The sequence below is a fragment of the Labrus bergylta genome, chromosome 21, assembly GCF_963930695.1.
Source record: "Labrus bergylta chromosome 21, fLabBer1.1, whole genome shotgun sequence".
NCBI classification, from domain to species: domain Eukaryota; kingdom Metazoa; phylum Chordata; class Actinopteri; order Labriformes; family Labridae; genus Labrus; species Labrus bergylta.
In genome coordinates, this window is record NC_089215.1 from 2,443,285 (window position 1) to 2,458,146 (window position 14,862).

General features: G+C 40.1%; 2 protein-coding genes across 8 annotated transcripts in view; one reads left to right on the forward strand and one right to left on the reverse strand.

Moving 5' to 3' along the window:
* Positions 1-321: 321 nt before the first annotated feature.
* On the forward strand, positions 322-7,155 carry tex47 (testis expressed 47). 3 transcript variants are annotated; one of them, XM_065949612.1, is made up of 9 exons: positions 322-1,173; positions 2,502-2,574; positions 3,128-3,231; positions 3,324-3,388; positions 3,903-3,981; positions 4,091-4,228; positions 4,332-4,479; positions 4,642-4,700; positions 7,030-7,155. In XM_065949612.1, exons 1-8 carry the CDS (start codon positions 1,051-1,053, stop codon positions 4,677-4,679), a joined length of 768 nt encoding a protein of 255 aa, XP_065805684.1. In that variant the 5' UTR covers positions 322-1,050; the 3' UTR covers positions 4,680-4,700; positions 7,030-7,155. The 3 variants fall into 3 exon arrangements, with proteins under 3 accessions (XP_065805684.1, XP_065805683.1, XP_065805685.1); XM_065949611.1 differs by lacking the exon at positions 7,030-7,155 and having other exon boundaries at positions 323-1,173; positions 4,642-4,711; XM_065949613.1 differs by lacking the exons at positions 322-1,173; positions 7,030-7,155 and adding an exon at positions 1,530-2,230 and having other exon boundaries at positions 4,642-4,711.
* Positions 7,156-7,242: 87 nt separating this feature from the next.
* Positions 7,243-14,862, reverse strand: part of LOC109995914 (rho GTPase-activating protein 44) — an 80,610-nt gene continuing 72,990 nt past the window's right edge. For 4 of the 5 annotated variants that reach the window (XM_065949610.1, XM_020649813.3, XM_065949609.1 and 1 more), the window contains one exon: positions 7,243-12,390. In XM_065949610.1, the coding sequence (XP_065805682.1) occupies positions 12,233-12,390 (158 nt within the window). In that variant the 3' untranslated portion in view covers positions 7,243-12,232. Of the gene's footprint in view, positions 12,391-14,738; positions 14,781-14,862 lie in introns of all 5 variants that reach the window. The other variant, XM_065949607.1, reaches the window with a different exon arrangement.

Here is a 14,862-nt window from a genome sequence, read left to right on the forward strand (position 1 = left end):
AGTAGTAAAATAAGGCTCTGGGAGGCCCTGTCGAAAAAACACGAAGGTCCTAGATCTGCGGTCCTGATCCTGCAGCCTCCTGCTCTTCAGACACAGAATATTGGGAGGTTTTTCTTTTTTCTTTTTTTTTTTACAGGAAAAACGTAGTTATAAAATAACTTTTTACTTAGATATCTCTATACTGATTTTGGTGGGGGAGTGTTTTTTTAAATCATCTTTTTATTTGGGATGGGTATACAACGATCAACAAACTGTACACAGAATGTCAGTATATCCCTCCCTCCACCAACATGAACACATACATACATGCATGTCTGCATACATAGGCCTCCATGCATAAACAGAAAAACAAAGCAAAAACAAGAAAAACAATCCTAACAGTAATACTAATAATACTTTTTATTATGATAGAAAAAATGATTAAAAAAAGGGGGAATTAAATAATAATAAAAAAATTAGATATCATAACATCATAGCTTCATTGCATTAGCATTGTTGACAACCTTTAGAAAATTCCTCTAAGCAACAGATCAATGGAAGAACAAAAGTCCTGAAAAATATGACCACGGTTACATTTTTCCAAAGTTAGTTTCTCTAACGGTAAACATTGTGACACTTGATCCAAAAACAACTTAAAGGTTGGCGGAGATTCATTTTTCCCAAAAAAGTAATATACCTTTATTGGCAAAATATGTTATAATTATTAATATTCTGCATTTTTTTTCTATCTAACTGAAAATCTGGGGAGTCATTTAATAAATACAGACAAGAGTTTAAATCAAATTCCATTTCCAAAACAGATTTAGTAAAAAAATTAATAGACTTCCAAAAGTCCTTCAGCACATCACAAACCTGTGTATGTGGGCAGTGGTTTTAATAACAAGAAGACAAAAAAGATAACAGTCAATTTATTAATTAAAATAAAAAAGTACGGTAGTGCGTAACGTCAGATACGTCAGATCAGTGCCTGCTTGTTGTCATAGTAACGGTTACTATGAGAGCAGCCGAGACCCCAAACATTTCCTGCTAAGTTTACAAGTTGGGGCCATCATGGCTTCTTCACAAAAATATAGAAGTGTTTCAGGCAAGTCTTATGAATACAGAGACCCGGAAGAAGAAGAAGACAATGTCACGAATATGTTTGATGTTGTGCTACAAGGAAGAATGAGAGAGGTTTGTACCGCAATGTTATGATGGTGTAGCTAACTACCCCGTAACAGTTAACGCCGCGTTACGTAATTTTACGTAAATGCCATGAAATGCATAAAATAACTTGGCATATTTAAAATTATTAAATATGGTTACTGTGTCCCAAAATAGTGGATGGTTCTTTCTGGACACTTTGCTAAAAATAATAAACTAAACAAAAAATAATTTATTTAATGAAGAATTTGGTAATAGTACACCCTTACAACAGCTTTGGTGTTTTAGTAAAATTGGGAGCCAAATTACTTAACAAAAAAAAACCAAATCAAAACAAATAATAATATCAATAATTTGGTTTTATTATGTTAGTTTATTTAAGTACAACAGGGGTTCAACACTCACAGGGAGACCTCCTGACATGTGATTGGAAGTTCTTCCATAAACTTGAATTTAAGGACTGTTGGAGGTACAGTCTACGAATTAAATCGCATTAAAAAATATATATTTTACTTCTTTAAAGACTTAAAGAGCACATTGCAGGTTGAAGACACCAGTTAGCAATTTAAAAGAAAATAACTTAAAAATAATATTTTAAAAGAAATTCCGAAATTAATCAACCACAGGGTCTCCTGGAGACATTTTAGTACTTTTGTAGTAGCAAAAGAGAAATTAAATCTTGAACCCTTAATCACAGATCAGTTTTCTTACCACATGAAGGTAGCAGCAAAAGTCCAGAAAAAAACAGCAGCTTTAAACCAAAGAGCATTTGTCATCTGAATGCTTTGTTCTCAGTCCTGGCCTGGGATTGGCTCACTTGTTTTTTTACCAGTGTATATTGTATCAGAGGACGCTTCATTGCGTTTCTTGAACAATAGGTTTCTAGGATATAAAGCTCTTATAAACAGTGAAGGCACGCCACTCACTAAGGCTTCAGTTTCCTCACTCAGTCGTCAAAACCTGACTCAGAGGACGTAGGATGGAGGAAATGAGCAGATTGAAAGCAGATGAAAAGAAAGAGGATAAAACTGGGATGAGTTTATTCGACAGGCTTATGGTACAAAGTAAAGATGCAGAAGAAGATGTGGTTGGTATCAAATTCATTTAAATAAAAAGCAGAAAAATGTTGGTAATGTTTTTGTGCAATTTAGACAAACAGGGTGCATGAGTTTGCCTTCCCACTTTTCATACTTAAAAACAATAAATTGTCCAATATTTTGTGTTTCGGAATTCTATTTTTGTTGCATGGCATCGAAACAGGTTTCAATATTTTTTGATTGTAACAATATCGTACGGTGTTTCAGGACTTCAGCATTTCATCTTTTCTCAAACCTTTTTTTTTGTTATTGTCTCCGCAGAAAATCGTGCTCCAGCGGCTGATCGTGATTGCTCGCCTCCCCGATCATCTTGCTGACAAGACAGAAATAGGAGGTCAGCCCTCAATTACCTTACAGCTCCAAAGACGGGGAGCACAAAAGCCCGGTGCTTGATTAAAGAAGGCATTTAAATTCAACTTGCAATATCATTTTAATCAATGAACTAATCACCTTATGCTCCCTTAATCCCTCAGGGGAAATGAAGGGTGGTGATAGTAATCTCATAGATATTCTTGGAAAATCAGAACAATTTTGAGCTCTTTCTTTTCTTCAAAAACATTCTGCAGTCGCCCTGTTAGCTGTGAAAACTTTCTCTTTTCTCTTGTTTAAATGTCTTTATAGCTTTTACACCTCAATATGTAAATAGTCGTCTGTGTAAGATCTTGATGCGTTTGGAATTCTTGGACAAAAGTTAGAGGAGAAAACCCCACGATAAAAAGCCCCAGGAAAGACTTGAACTATGTTTTGACAACACAGCTGTGCTTTCATGTTGTCAGGATACTCGGCCTCCCTGCTGTCTGCAACACAACTCACACTAAGTTCTTTTTTTGTGTCTGCGTGTGTGTGTGTGTGTGTGTGTGTGTGTGTGTGTGTGTGTTTCCATGCAGCTCATTATGAAAGACTTAACTTCCAGCTCAGCAAACAGTACATACTGGATCACATGACAGGCCTCCTTTTAATCTATCCATCCTGTGTGCTGCATGTCATCGAAGTAAGTTTTACAGACAAATAATTATTCACATCGCCCGTCTATGATAAAGATTTCTTATGGGATACTTTGTACTCTGTGGGGCTCTGTTGCAGTCATCCAGGGAGGTTCTGCTCTCTGTTCTGAAAGACCTTAAAGAGATGCAACAACAGCAGGAATGGTGAGATCGATTTTCTTCTTTTCTTCTTTTCTTCAGATAAATATCATTCAATGTGGGGTTGTCAGCCGACCGAGTCATTGACAAGAAGCCGAGATAATAAAAAGGAAACGAACACAGCAGCATTCAGACGTTTACATTCACATGTCTGCAACAATTCAACAGACGAACAGATCGCCAAGTGAGAAGCCAGAGTTAGCAAGTGGTTTAAAAAAGATGTGATGATGAGCATGGTCACAGATTCTCTCATCTTGTTAAGTTTGGTAAATAAATGTCAGCTGCTGTCTGTTAAATATTTACATTCTGCGCCCATTTTTATATTTACCTATTCATTATTTTCTTTATATTTAAACTCAACAAGTGAACAAGTGTCTTACTTTGTTTCTTCGATCTTAAGTTTGGAAATACGTCTGATAGTTCCTTATGGTAGTGTCCATTGAACTAAAAAAATATATATTTAGTTTTTAAACAAAAATTTGTAGATTGTAAATTAGCTAATTTTCACATTTCCTTTCAGGACCTTGCTGGAAGATCCAAAGGTTGTGTTCATGGACAATCATCCTGAGAGCAGGCTGTTCCAGCAGTGGAGCTACAAGGTTAAATTAAGCTCCTCCACACCTTTGTTTGGTGGTTTTCCCCTCTGTTATTTTTCACCTGTATGTGTTGAGTATTGTTTGACTGAGTGTTTGATGTTGTTGACTGAAGGTTCTCAGTGCAGATCAGGCTTTGAGAGACACTGAAGCTAAGAGACTTGATGAAGAGGAAGAGAGCACGGAGACTGTGGTCTGCACTCTTCTGTCTGCACTGCAGAAGCTGGGAGAACACATGGACATATCCAAGAAGGTACATTTACTATTTGAGATGTTTTTTATAGTTATATTTCATTTTTAATTTTAAAATAAGTCTGTCAGTGTCCAGGTTCTTTGATTGTTCAAATGTACTCTAGGCTGGACCCGGGTCTGTGCTGGATGAAACTCCAGAGCTAATCGTCTCTCAGAAGGTTCTGGACAAACTTCTGACTCGAGATGAACTCCTGACTCCAAAGCAGTACTTGCAGATGTACGACTTACCGTTACACATCAACATGGACTTTGGTAAGAGGCTTCTTCTTGTTGATTTGGGATTTATGTTGCATCACAGCTGAGTTGTTAAATAGAGTTCAGTAGTGCTTGATTATTGTGTTAATTTCTGTCACTGATAAAAACAAAGCAACACAATGTAACACTCTGCTCTGTTGTGTTGTGATTGCTCAACAGGACAAGTAATTCGGAGCAGCTGCCTCACCACAGTTTAACTTTTTGAATAAATGTCAAAGGTAAAAGCTCATGACGCATGTTTCATTTATGACATCCAAATCCAAATCCAGTCATCTTTAAAGGGCCAGTTCTGAAGTGTTACTTAAATGTGGTAGTAGTTTGTATCCTGCTAAAGAGTCTTGCTTTCTTCTCCTGAGGTATTTAAATATATCGTCTGATATTTCTGCTTTCAATTCAACACAATTTAGAGAAGTGGAAATTAGTATGGGGTGAAAAAGTCAGGAAACATTCTTTTTAGTATTGGTTTCAACTAGGGTTGCACAGATGTAGGGATGCACAGATGTAGAGATGCACAGATGTAGGGATGTACAATGTACAGATGTACAGATGTAGGGATGCACAGATGTAGGGGTGCATAGATGTAGGGGTGCACAGATGTAGAGATGCACAGATGTAGGGATGTACAGATGTAGGGATGCACAGATGTAAGGGTGCACAGATGTAAGGGTGCACAGATGTATGGATGCACAGATGTAGGGGTGCACAGATGTATGGATGCACAGATGTAGAGATGCACAGATGTAGGGGTGCACAGATGTAGGGATGCACAGATGTAGAGGTGCACAGATGTAGAGATGCACAGATGTAGGGGTGCACAGATGTAGAGATGCACAGATGTATGGATGCACAGATGTAGAGGTGCACAGATGTAGGGATGCACAGATGTATGGATGCACAGATGTAGAGATGCACAGATGTATGGATGCACAGATGTAGAGGTGCACAGATGTAGGGGTGCACAGATGTATGGATGCACAGATGTAGAGATGCACAGATGTAAGGATGCACAGATGTAGAGGTGCACAGATGTAGGGATGCACAGATGTAGGGATGCACAGATGTAGAGATGCACAGATGTATGGATGCACAGATGTAGAGATGCACAGATGTAGGGATGCACAGATGTAGGGATGCACAGATGTATGGATGCACAGATGTAGGGGTGCACAGATGTATGGATGCACAGATGTAAGGATGTACAGATGTAGAGATGCACAGATGTAAGGATGCACAGATGTAGAGATGCACAGATGTATGGATGCACAGATGTAGGGATGCACAGATGTAGAGATGCACAGATGTAGAGGTGCACAGATGTAAAGGTGCACAGTTGTAGAGATGCACAGATGTAGGGATGCACAGTTGTATAGATGCACAGATGTAGGGATGCACAGATGTAGAGGTGCACAGATGTAGAGGTGCACAGATGTAGAGATGCACAGATGTAGAGGTGCACAGATGTAGAGGTGCACAGATGTAGAGATGCACAGATGTAGAGGTGCACAGATGTAGAGGTGCACAGATGTAGGGATGCACAGATGTAGAGATGCACAGATGTAGAGGTGCACAGATGTAGGGATGCACAGATGTAGAGATGCACAGATGTAGAGGTGCACAGATGTAGAGGTGCACAGATGTAGAGGTGCACAGATGTAGGGATGCACAGATGTAGAGATGCACAGATGTAGAGGTGCACAGATGTAGAGGTGCACAGATGTAGAGGTGCACAGATGTAGAGGTGCACAGATGTAGAGATGCACAGATGTAGAGGTGCACAGATGTAGAGATGCACAGATGTAGAGGTGCACAGATGTAGGGATGCACAGATGTAAGGATGCACAGATGTAAGGATGCACAGGTGTATGGGTTGAATGTCGGTATTGACGGCCGTCATTCCGTCTGCAAATGATGTGGAAGGCATCCAAGTCAGGTGCCAATGTGCATCTTCTGTGTCCCATCAATTAAATGCTGGCAAGCTAATATAACTGACTCCTGCTAAAGAAGTAGCTGTTGAGTTTTCAGCTGCAGCAGATTGGATTAAAGATGGAATTGTGTATTGACATTTATATTTCACACAGAATACATCCTACTAACTCCTCTCACAAACTAAGGTTTAATCTTTATCACCTGCCACTTTTGGTTTTTAAGTAAAAATATATTTTTTTAGTTTGGGTATGCATGTTCTTGTGCCAAAACAATCCTCAGACTTCAACTCTAAAGCCACCATGAGGCTGACATTAGAAGTTCTTAGTTTTATCTTCATATCTAACTATCTCCAACAATCTGCATGACTACATACCTGAACAGGTTTTACACTACCCTATAAAATGAAATATTTCGTCTTTTCATGAAGCACACTCGAGTTGTGACCATAAAAAGGTGTTTGTTGAACACTCGAGTTAAGCCGTTAAACAGCTTCCACACAGCATGACGGCCATCAAAGAATTCTGCATGCTCTGGGCCTTTCTCCGCTGTCACCGTCAGCCTTTTCAAGATTTACCTTGCAATTCAGAAGAGTCATCCAAATGTTTTTTTATGCCTCTGCAGAACGGGTTTGGCCTTCGCTGAAGCCGCTCGGCTGTGACTGAAGGCGCTCTGCTGTGACAGTTTGATTCCAGCGTTTAACAAACTCCTGCACTTCTCTCTGGCTTCTCTTTCTTTTCATGTTCGGTCTCCATCTCTCCACAGAATGTTCCTGTCATTACAACTATCTGAGTAAAAAAAAAAGATTAAATACAAAGAAGCACAGGAATCCCAAAATAATATAAAAACATTTTTAATAGTTTCAACATTCGGATGAGGTTAATTGTATTTTTCTCTCTCTGTACACTGTGTTCCAAGTGGTGACCGGGAGATATCGTGGCCAAGAAAAGGCATTTCCTCAAGAGTCCACAGCATCAGTACAGGTAGACACAAAGAACTTTTTTTAAGTTTAAAAAGACTCCTTTATGTGTTCCCCTTTTTTTTATTTATTTTGGCCCCCATATCTTAAAATGAAACCGAAGCAAACATAGAAAAAGATGATTGGAGATGTACTTTCAATGGCTGCATGCAACACAGTGTAATCTACAAACTGTATGAGTAAAAAATGGTTTCATGATTCAGTGTCATAGAAGAGATTTAAGCAGGTTTCTGGTCGTCTCTCTGGAGATTTTAGATACTTCGTACTGATGTGCTTTTCTTACTCGTCTAAATAAAAAAGGGTTGAATGTAAAGTATGACATAGAAGATACACGGTGAAAACAAATATTAAGTGTTTCAAACAAAGACTGTTGGCTGAATGAACGGAGAGTTTGACAAAAAAAAAAAAAGTAAGTATGTGGGGCCACACTGACTCTTCTTTTATAAAGGTCGATCTATCTTATAAAAAATAAATACAAGCACATTTATAAAGGACCAAAGATCAGACACTTTTCATAGGCATGGTTTAAAAAAAAGCATGCTGCCGAGTTTCACACGGGACAATGTCGAATCGAACGACCCCACCCTCCCTCTCCCTAAACTTGATCATAACTCACTTTTTAACAAACACCCCACCACCCTCTTATACTTCAACGTCCACAACATCGTCTATCACCAGTACATTCCTATTCATGTAAAAATTGAAAAAAGGCCTTCGTCTTTTTAGAGCTCAAAGGGCATGCTCACAGAAGCTGTAATACTGGAAACTGTCTCTGGAATCTGTCGCCGGTCGCTAGTTTTATTGTTAATAAAGTTGCGTTTGATGGATAGTGTATGTACAAGCCTTGATCTGAAAGCCTTTTTAGTACAAAACGAAGAGCAGCACATTGTAACACGGAAATCCAGACAAAGACAGGACACGCCATTCAACTCAGCACAGCCAGATTTGAACAAGAACTCTTTTTTTTTTTTTTTTTTTTTTCTCACTATTTGAGGTCGGCTAATTTAATCAGACTGCATCCAATCACGTGTCTTAAAGGTCACATATCATCCTCCTCTTCAACCAAATAAATACATTTAAATAAGTCTCAGAGCTCTCCAAAACATGTGTGTGAAGTTTCTTGTTCTAAATCCACTCTGATCCTGTATTTGATCATGCCTATAAACCCCTCTATTTCAGCCCTGCTCAGAACAGACTGTTTCTGTGTCTGTACCTTTAAATATGTAAATGAGCTGTGTCTGACCACGCCCCGTCTCTGGAAGGGCTTGGGTGCTTCCTCGCTCCATGTCCTATTGTTTACGGTGAGAAGGCAGACTCAGAGGGCAGAACAAACACCTAGCTGTGGGAGTGTCACCCACCTGGGGGAGGGGCTACTGCCCTTTGTGATGTCATGAAGGGAAAATCTCCAAACGGCCTGTTTGAGCACACATTTTCTGAAAAGTGGAGCAGGCAGAAGACAGAGGATGGACTTTTCTCATCATGAGCGGTCTTGTAGACGGACTAGAGACACATACATGTCTCATGTAACTTTCATAATATGTGACCTTTAACCCTGGTAGAGCTGGACGCAGTTGGTATTTTTTAAAGATGAATTGATTGACTGGAAATCAATCGGGAATCATTTTCACATTTTGTACCTGTACAAATATTTCATTTTTTCCTGTTTTTCTTTCGTCCTATGTGAAAATTATCAAAGTAACCACAGATTTGAGACCGTTAGTCGGACTTGCAAACGCTTTGTTGACGTCACTTTGGGAAATTTAAATTGTGATTTTTCAATATCATCAGGCTTTTAAAATAAATTAAAAAAGGATGGGTAAACAAATAAGTCAATATTGAAATTGTTCATCATTTGCGCCCCTAATGTGTAGAAAGTTTTTCTTATTTTGTAATGCTCGTGAACTCACTGCACTGTCGTTATTGAGAAGATCCTAAAACTAGATTGAACCATCAGAGCTACTGTGCCTTATAAAGTTACTCTACTGTGTGTGAATGTGGCAACATTGTGCTAGAACACATTATAATATTATATGTACAGTATAATCTTATAATGCTCATCATTTATAATTGTCCATACAGTATATATCTATTTATACATATATATATTTAAAAGTCTCCCCTCTCTGTATATACACAACGTGGTATGTACAGATGTTTCAGTATTTACAGAAGTCCTTGAAAAGAAAACAAGATGGCAGAGCAGCACAGTGACTTTGAGGCCGTGTTCAGTGGATCGTCGCAGGACAAAATCAAAGTCTTACAAATCGGGATATGGTCACAGCGAAACCCCCACCACAAGGCAAATAACAAACTGCTGCTGTCGTACCCAAACCTTGTCACTCCAGTTTTTATTGATATTCAAGTTTTCTGTTCAGCCGACCCTCCTGAAGAGTTCAGCGCGCCAGCAGGGGAAATCTGGTCCCGTTTATTCCTCAATCCTCAGATATGATTCATTTATAGCGGAAACAATCTCAACTCGTAAGAGCCAGTAAAAAGGATTCAGAAATATCTCTGTATAAATACTCTCTCTAAAATAAACACACACACACATCTCTTTGTTTGCCTTCAGTTATATGGACCAAAAAATATCGGCTTCATCACTTCTCAGAGTTCCTGTGAGTTACCGTAGTGATGTGGCACCAGCACTTTAGTGAGTGAACGCCTCACAGGGGATGATTCTCATGATGTGTTGTCACAGATTGTTCCATATGGAGCAGTATGCCATCAAAATACTCACAACATTCACCACCACAATGATGATTATTGACCGCAGCAGGTCATTTAAAAATGCTCCAAAACATATCCTAAAATCTGTTTTTCTGGCTGACGGTTTGAATTCAGTGGATGGCTCCACTTGATCATCTTTTAACATGTAATAAAGCCTCGTTTCCACCAAGTGGTCCGGTTCAGTTCTGTTCAGTTTGGTACACATTTATTGTTGTTTCCACCTTCAAAAGTTGGGAATAGTTCGGTACCAAAATAACAGATTTGGACCGTCCCACTGTTTTTTACTTCCTTCTGTTCGGATGCCAAGCGTACCAATCCGACCCTAAAGGTTAGAGCTAGACACACTGCAGTCCGCTGATTGGTCGAAAGAATCTTCACTTCCTGTGTGACAGCGGTAATGTTTTTTGCGACTACTGTCAGGGCGTAGCACCGCCATATGGACGACCTCGAAGACGCAGACCTTCCTAAGAATCATTGATTTTTGTGAGCTGCGTCACATTCTTCTTCTTTGCTGGATTCATTGGCTGTGTATACTATGTCGCGCTGCTGTGATTTAGTGATGAGTAAGGGTACGATTGGCTGTGGAAACCAAAGGATGATCAGGGTTTACGGTACCAAACTGTTCTGAACCAAACTGGACCGCTTGGTGGAAATGGGGCTTAATTAAGAATCCTAATCATTAAGGTACCGTGTGAACTTTAGATCAAGTCCAAACTCCAGAGTACATGAACGCTGCCGCTCACAGAGCTCCTGCTTTGTGGGTCGGACTTCATTAAATCTATTATCTATACCGCTTTTCCTGCTCGGGGTCGCGTGGGGCTGGAGCCGACACCAGCTGTCATTGCGCTGCATTAACTTATGAATTTAAACATGTTGTGGTGGCTGACTCCAGGCTCCATTGTTCCAAACATGTACATCTGTGTGATCTCTGTGATTCTGCTTCCTGTTCATGACGCTGCATGGAAAAAATAAAATCCCATGAAAGTTAGCGTGCTGCCAAAATAATAACGCGTAATCCCATGAGGTTCCTTTTCCTATCCCACCTCACTAAACATTTTAAGTTCCTAAAAAAAACCAAAACATGTGAACCCTTGTGTTCTGTTCCTTTGATAAATAATGCATCTAATATATTTCAAAGCTCCCTGACTGTATGAATCTCTCGGGATGATATGGGTCTTTATAGCTCTTCTGTCGATACAAAATATGATCTTATTTGACTTATAGTGTTATTTGTGTCATATATTCTGAGAATGTACAGTATAAACAATAAATATTCAGTGATTTAGCTCCTTCATCGGGCGCCTTTTAAAACACCAGAGAAAAGTGTGATTGGACTTGTGACCTCTTTACAAACCTGGTAGTTCTTTTCCCAAAAATGTCAAAAAACATGCATTCCTGTTTACGCTCCACGACACCAACAGTGCAACATTATATAGTACAGTTACCAAACACATACAAAACACACACACACACACACACTTTCCATAAAAACAACAAACTGGCACACTCACAGTGAACGCTCAGGTGGGACAGAAACCATGTGCCCCAAGTAGGCAACTTCATAAGGAGACGCCCCGGGGGGAACGCAGGACGACATTAAGATGACAGATAAAGAAAAGGACAAAGAGAAAAAACAAAAATAAGAACGCCTTAGTGTTGGCGGGACAGATGTGCAGTCACTTCTTCAATTCACTTTAGAAGCAGCAGCAGCAGCAAAAGAGCGCTCGTCCCTCCCAGCAGCCTGTTTCCAGTCTCGTGTATGAAGTTAAAGGCAATATTGCAAGTGAGTCAAAAAATAAGGCAAAAAGAAACAGAAAAGATTAAATATAAAAACATGTTTTTTCAGCCAACATAAAACGTCTAAATGTGCGTCTGATCAAAAGCCAACCCTGATGATGTCGTCCCTAACACCTGGTGGTTTCTTTTTAGTTTCTTTCTTTTGAATTTGTCTAGAAGTCGTGTGTTTAGGTGATGATGAATTCCACATAGAGGCCGAACAGATGCAGCTAGAGAGGTGAGGGTGGATGAGTGAGTGTGTGTGTTTTTGTTTTGTGTGTGTTTCTTTGAGCGAGCAGTGCAGCAGTAGCGTTGTGTGTGTGTGTGTAGGGGAACTCAGCGGCGTCATAGCACTGTGCTCTCAGACTCTTCCTCTGACTCCGCTCGTTTTTTTTTCGATTCGAGCAGCGCCAATGAGTTCCTGAAGGGGGCGATGTGGGGCAAGTCAAAAATACCGTCCAGGTCCACGTCGATGACCGGGATGTCCAGGTTGCAGAGAGCGTCTGGCAGAAGCAGAAAAAAACACAGACATCAGGGTGAGAAGAGAGTGAGACAGAGGCTGCTGAAGAGTGAAGCAGATTGTTGTAGAAGAGTCCAGAAGTTTTCACTGATGCTGAATGATGTTACAAACAGCATGTAGGTCATCCACCATAGCTACAGTATGAATAAATACAAAATGCATGATAGGGAAGAATGCACGATAGAAAACACATTTTATTTAGTCAAAATAAAAGAATGGGCCAAAAGTCTGTGGACACTTAAGTACTACCCTCAAGTTAATATTAAAAATGTTAAACCAGTGGTTCCTAATCTGCTTTTATAAAAGCCTTGATTCTTCTGGTTTCAGTCTTTGGCTGCAGAGTTGCTCCTAATCATCCAGAGGAGAGACCTGGGCTCAGCGCAGGCCCCTGTGGCGTTAGTTTACCTGAAACATACCTGACCATTAAAATAACGCGCACACAAAATGAAGCAGGAAAATGCACCAAAAAAAGATGTTTGGAATATCCTGAAATGTGAGATTTATGTTTTATTTTTATTTATCAAATGAAGTAAGGACAAATGATTTTCTAACACAATTTAGTCAAAAATAATCTTCATGCTGCAGTGTCTAAATATGAAGGTTCCTCACTTTTACTACCTAGCATCAGTCAAACTTCAAACAGGTTAGATCCTACAATTCCCATAATGCAACTGAGTATTGAATACTAGTAGTATCTAGCCTATGCCTGCATTCATGTGGTGTCGGACAAATCGGAAAAATTAGTTCAAGAGTTGGAAAATTCAAATGAACGTCTGCTCAAGTCTGAACACCAACTCAGAATCTCAAGAAAGAACCAGGTTCCCGACTTCCCGACTTGACGTCAGATTTGTCATCACATGGGGGGGCAAAATATGTTTAATGAATTTTAAGATACTTTTTATTAATTTGCGAATTGCACATCAACTTTGTGCTCAAAAATAACTTGCAACAGAGACATTCACACATGTCTGTTGTTAAAAGATTCACACTTTTTTCACAGTGAAAGCACATGAACACAAGTCAGTAAAAAGACTACTCAACTTGGAAACTGGTGCATTCAGGTGCTCCTCGGATGGTCCCAGTTTCTGTCAGTCGACAGGTTTGGCTCCTAATTCTTTCCTGAATTTCCGAGTTGTTGCTCCAACTTGAGCAGTTATCATGTGCATTCTACAACTCAGAAACTCGTTTTTCCCATGTGTCATGTGACATCATATGTCCCTTCAGTTTTTTTCTGATTGGTACTCTGCATGCTGAATGCAGCATGCATGCTTATTATTTCTCAATAATAAAGAAGTTCTAAAGTTGACTAAAAGTTAAAGTAAGAAAAACCTTTGAAAAGTTCTAAAGTTGTGGCGCAGGTGGCACAGTGGTTAGTGTGTGCGCCCCATATATGGAGGCTATAGTCCTCCAAGCGGCTGGCCCAGGTTCAAATCCAACCTGTGGCTCCTTTCCTGCATGTCATTCCCTACTCTCTCTCTCCTTGATTTCCGTCTCTATCCACTGTCCTGTCTCTCCAAAAGGCACAAAAAGCCCCAAAAAAAAAATATAAAAAAAAATAAAGTTCTAAAGTCAAAGTCTTAACATCGCCAACACTATTGGAGAAAAGTCAATGACATGTTCAATGACCACAAAGACCAATCGATACAGTGAGCGCTGTCAAAACACACAGTGAGTTATACTCATGTATAACGGTGTGTTGACCTCAGCTCGATGCATGTTTCATGTTTCATGTTTCATGTTTCATGTTTCACTGGAGACAATGATGACGTCCACACTGTAACACACGTGATGGAGAACTTCACAAAGTGCGCTGACTGAGGAGGAGCAGCGGTGGGCAGTGAGGCACAACATTGTGGAGTGGAGTGGAAGTGTGTATGTGTGGGGAGGTGGGGGGGAGTCGGATCAGTGACTTTCAAAGCCATGGGGGAGGCAGCTGGAGCAAGGCATTATGGGAGAGAATCCAAAGGGCAAAAACAGGTTGGATTTTTTTATTTATTTTTTATTGCATCCTGCCCTGGTTTGTCTGCTGGACACGCCCATGTATGTAAGCCATGCATCGCATCAGTCTCAGCCATCATGCAAAGGGCAACAAATGGGGTTAGAGCTGCTCTGAACACAGCGGCTGCATGTCGGGATCAAACATGACGTACAGGTACATCCGGAGGAGCTTTAGAGTGAAGCTGCCGTAGAGCAGTGACATCATGACCGGCTTTATAATCTGCGTCTGCTGACAACTTCACTCTATTAGCTCCGGGTTTTGGCCAGGATGGCAGAGGGGAGGGGGGGTTGAGATGGGATTGTAGGAGTTTGGGGGGGGGGACTCCTGCTTACCCTAAAAGTCCTTCTCATATAGAAGCACTGTGGCTCATACCGCTGTAAGTGAGACAATAAGAGCAGTCGACAAGAGCGGGAATTAGACCAAAAACAGTCATTTACCTACCAGTATTCTCACTGT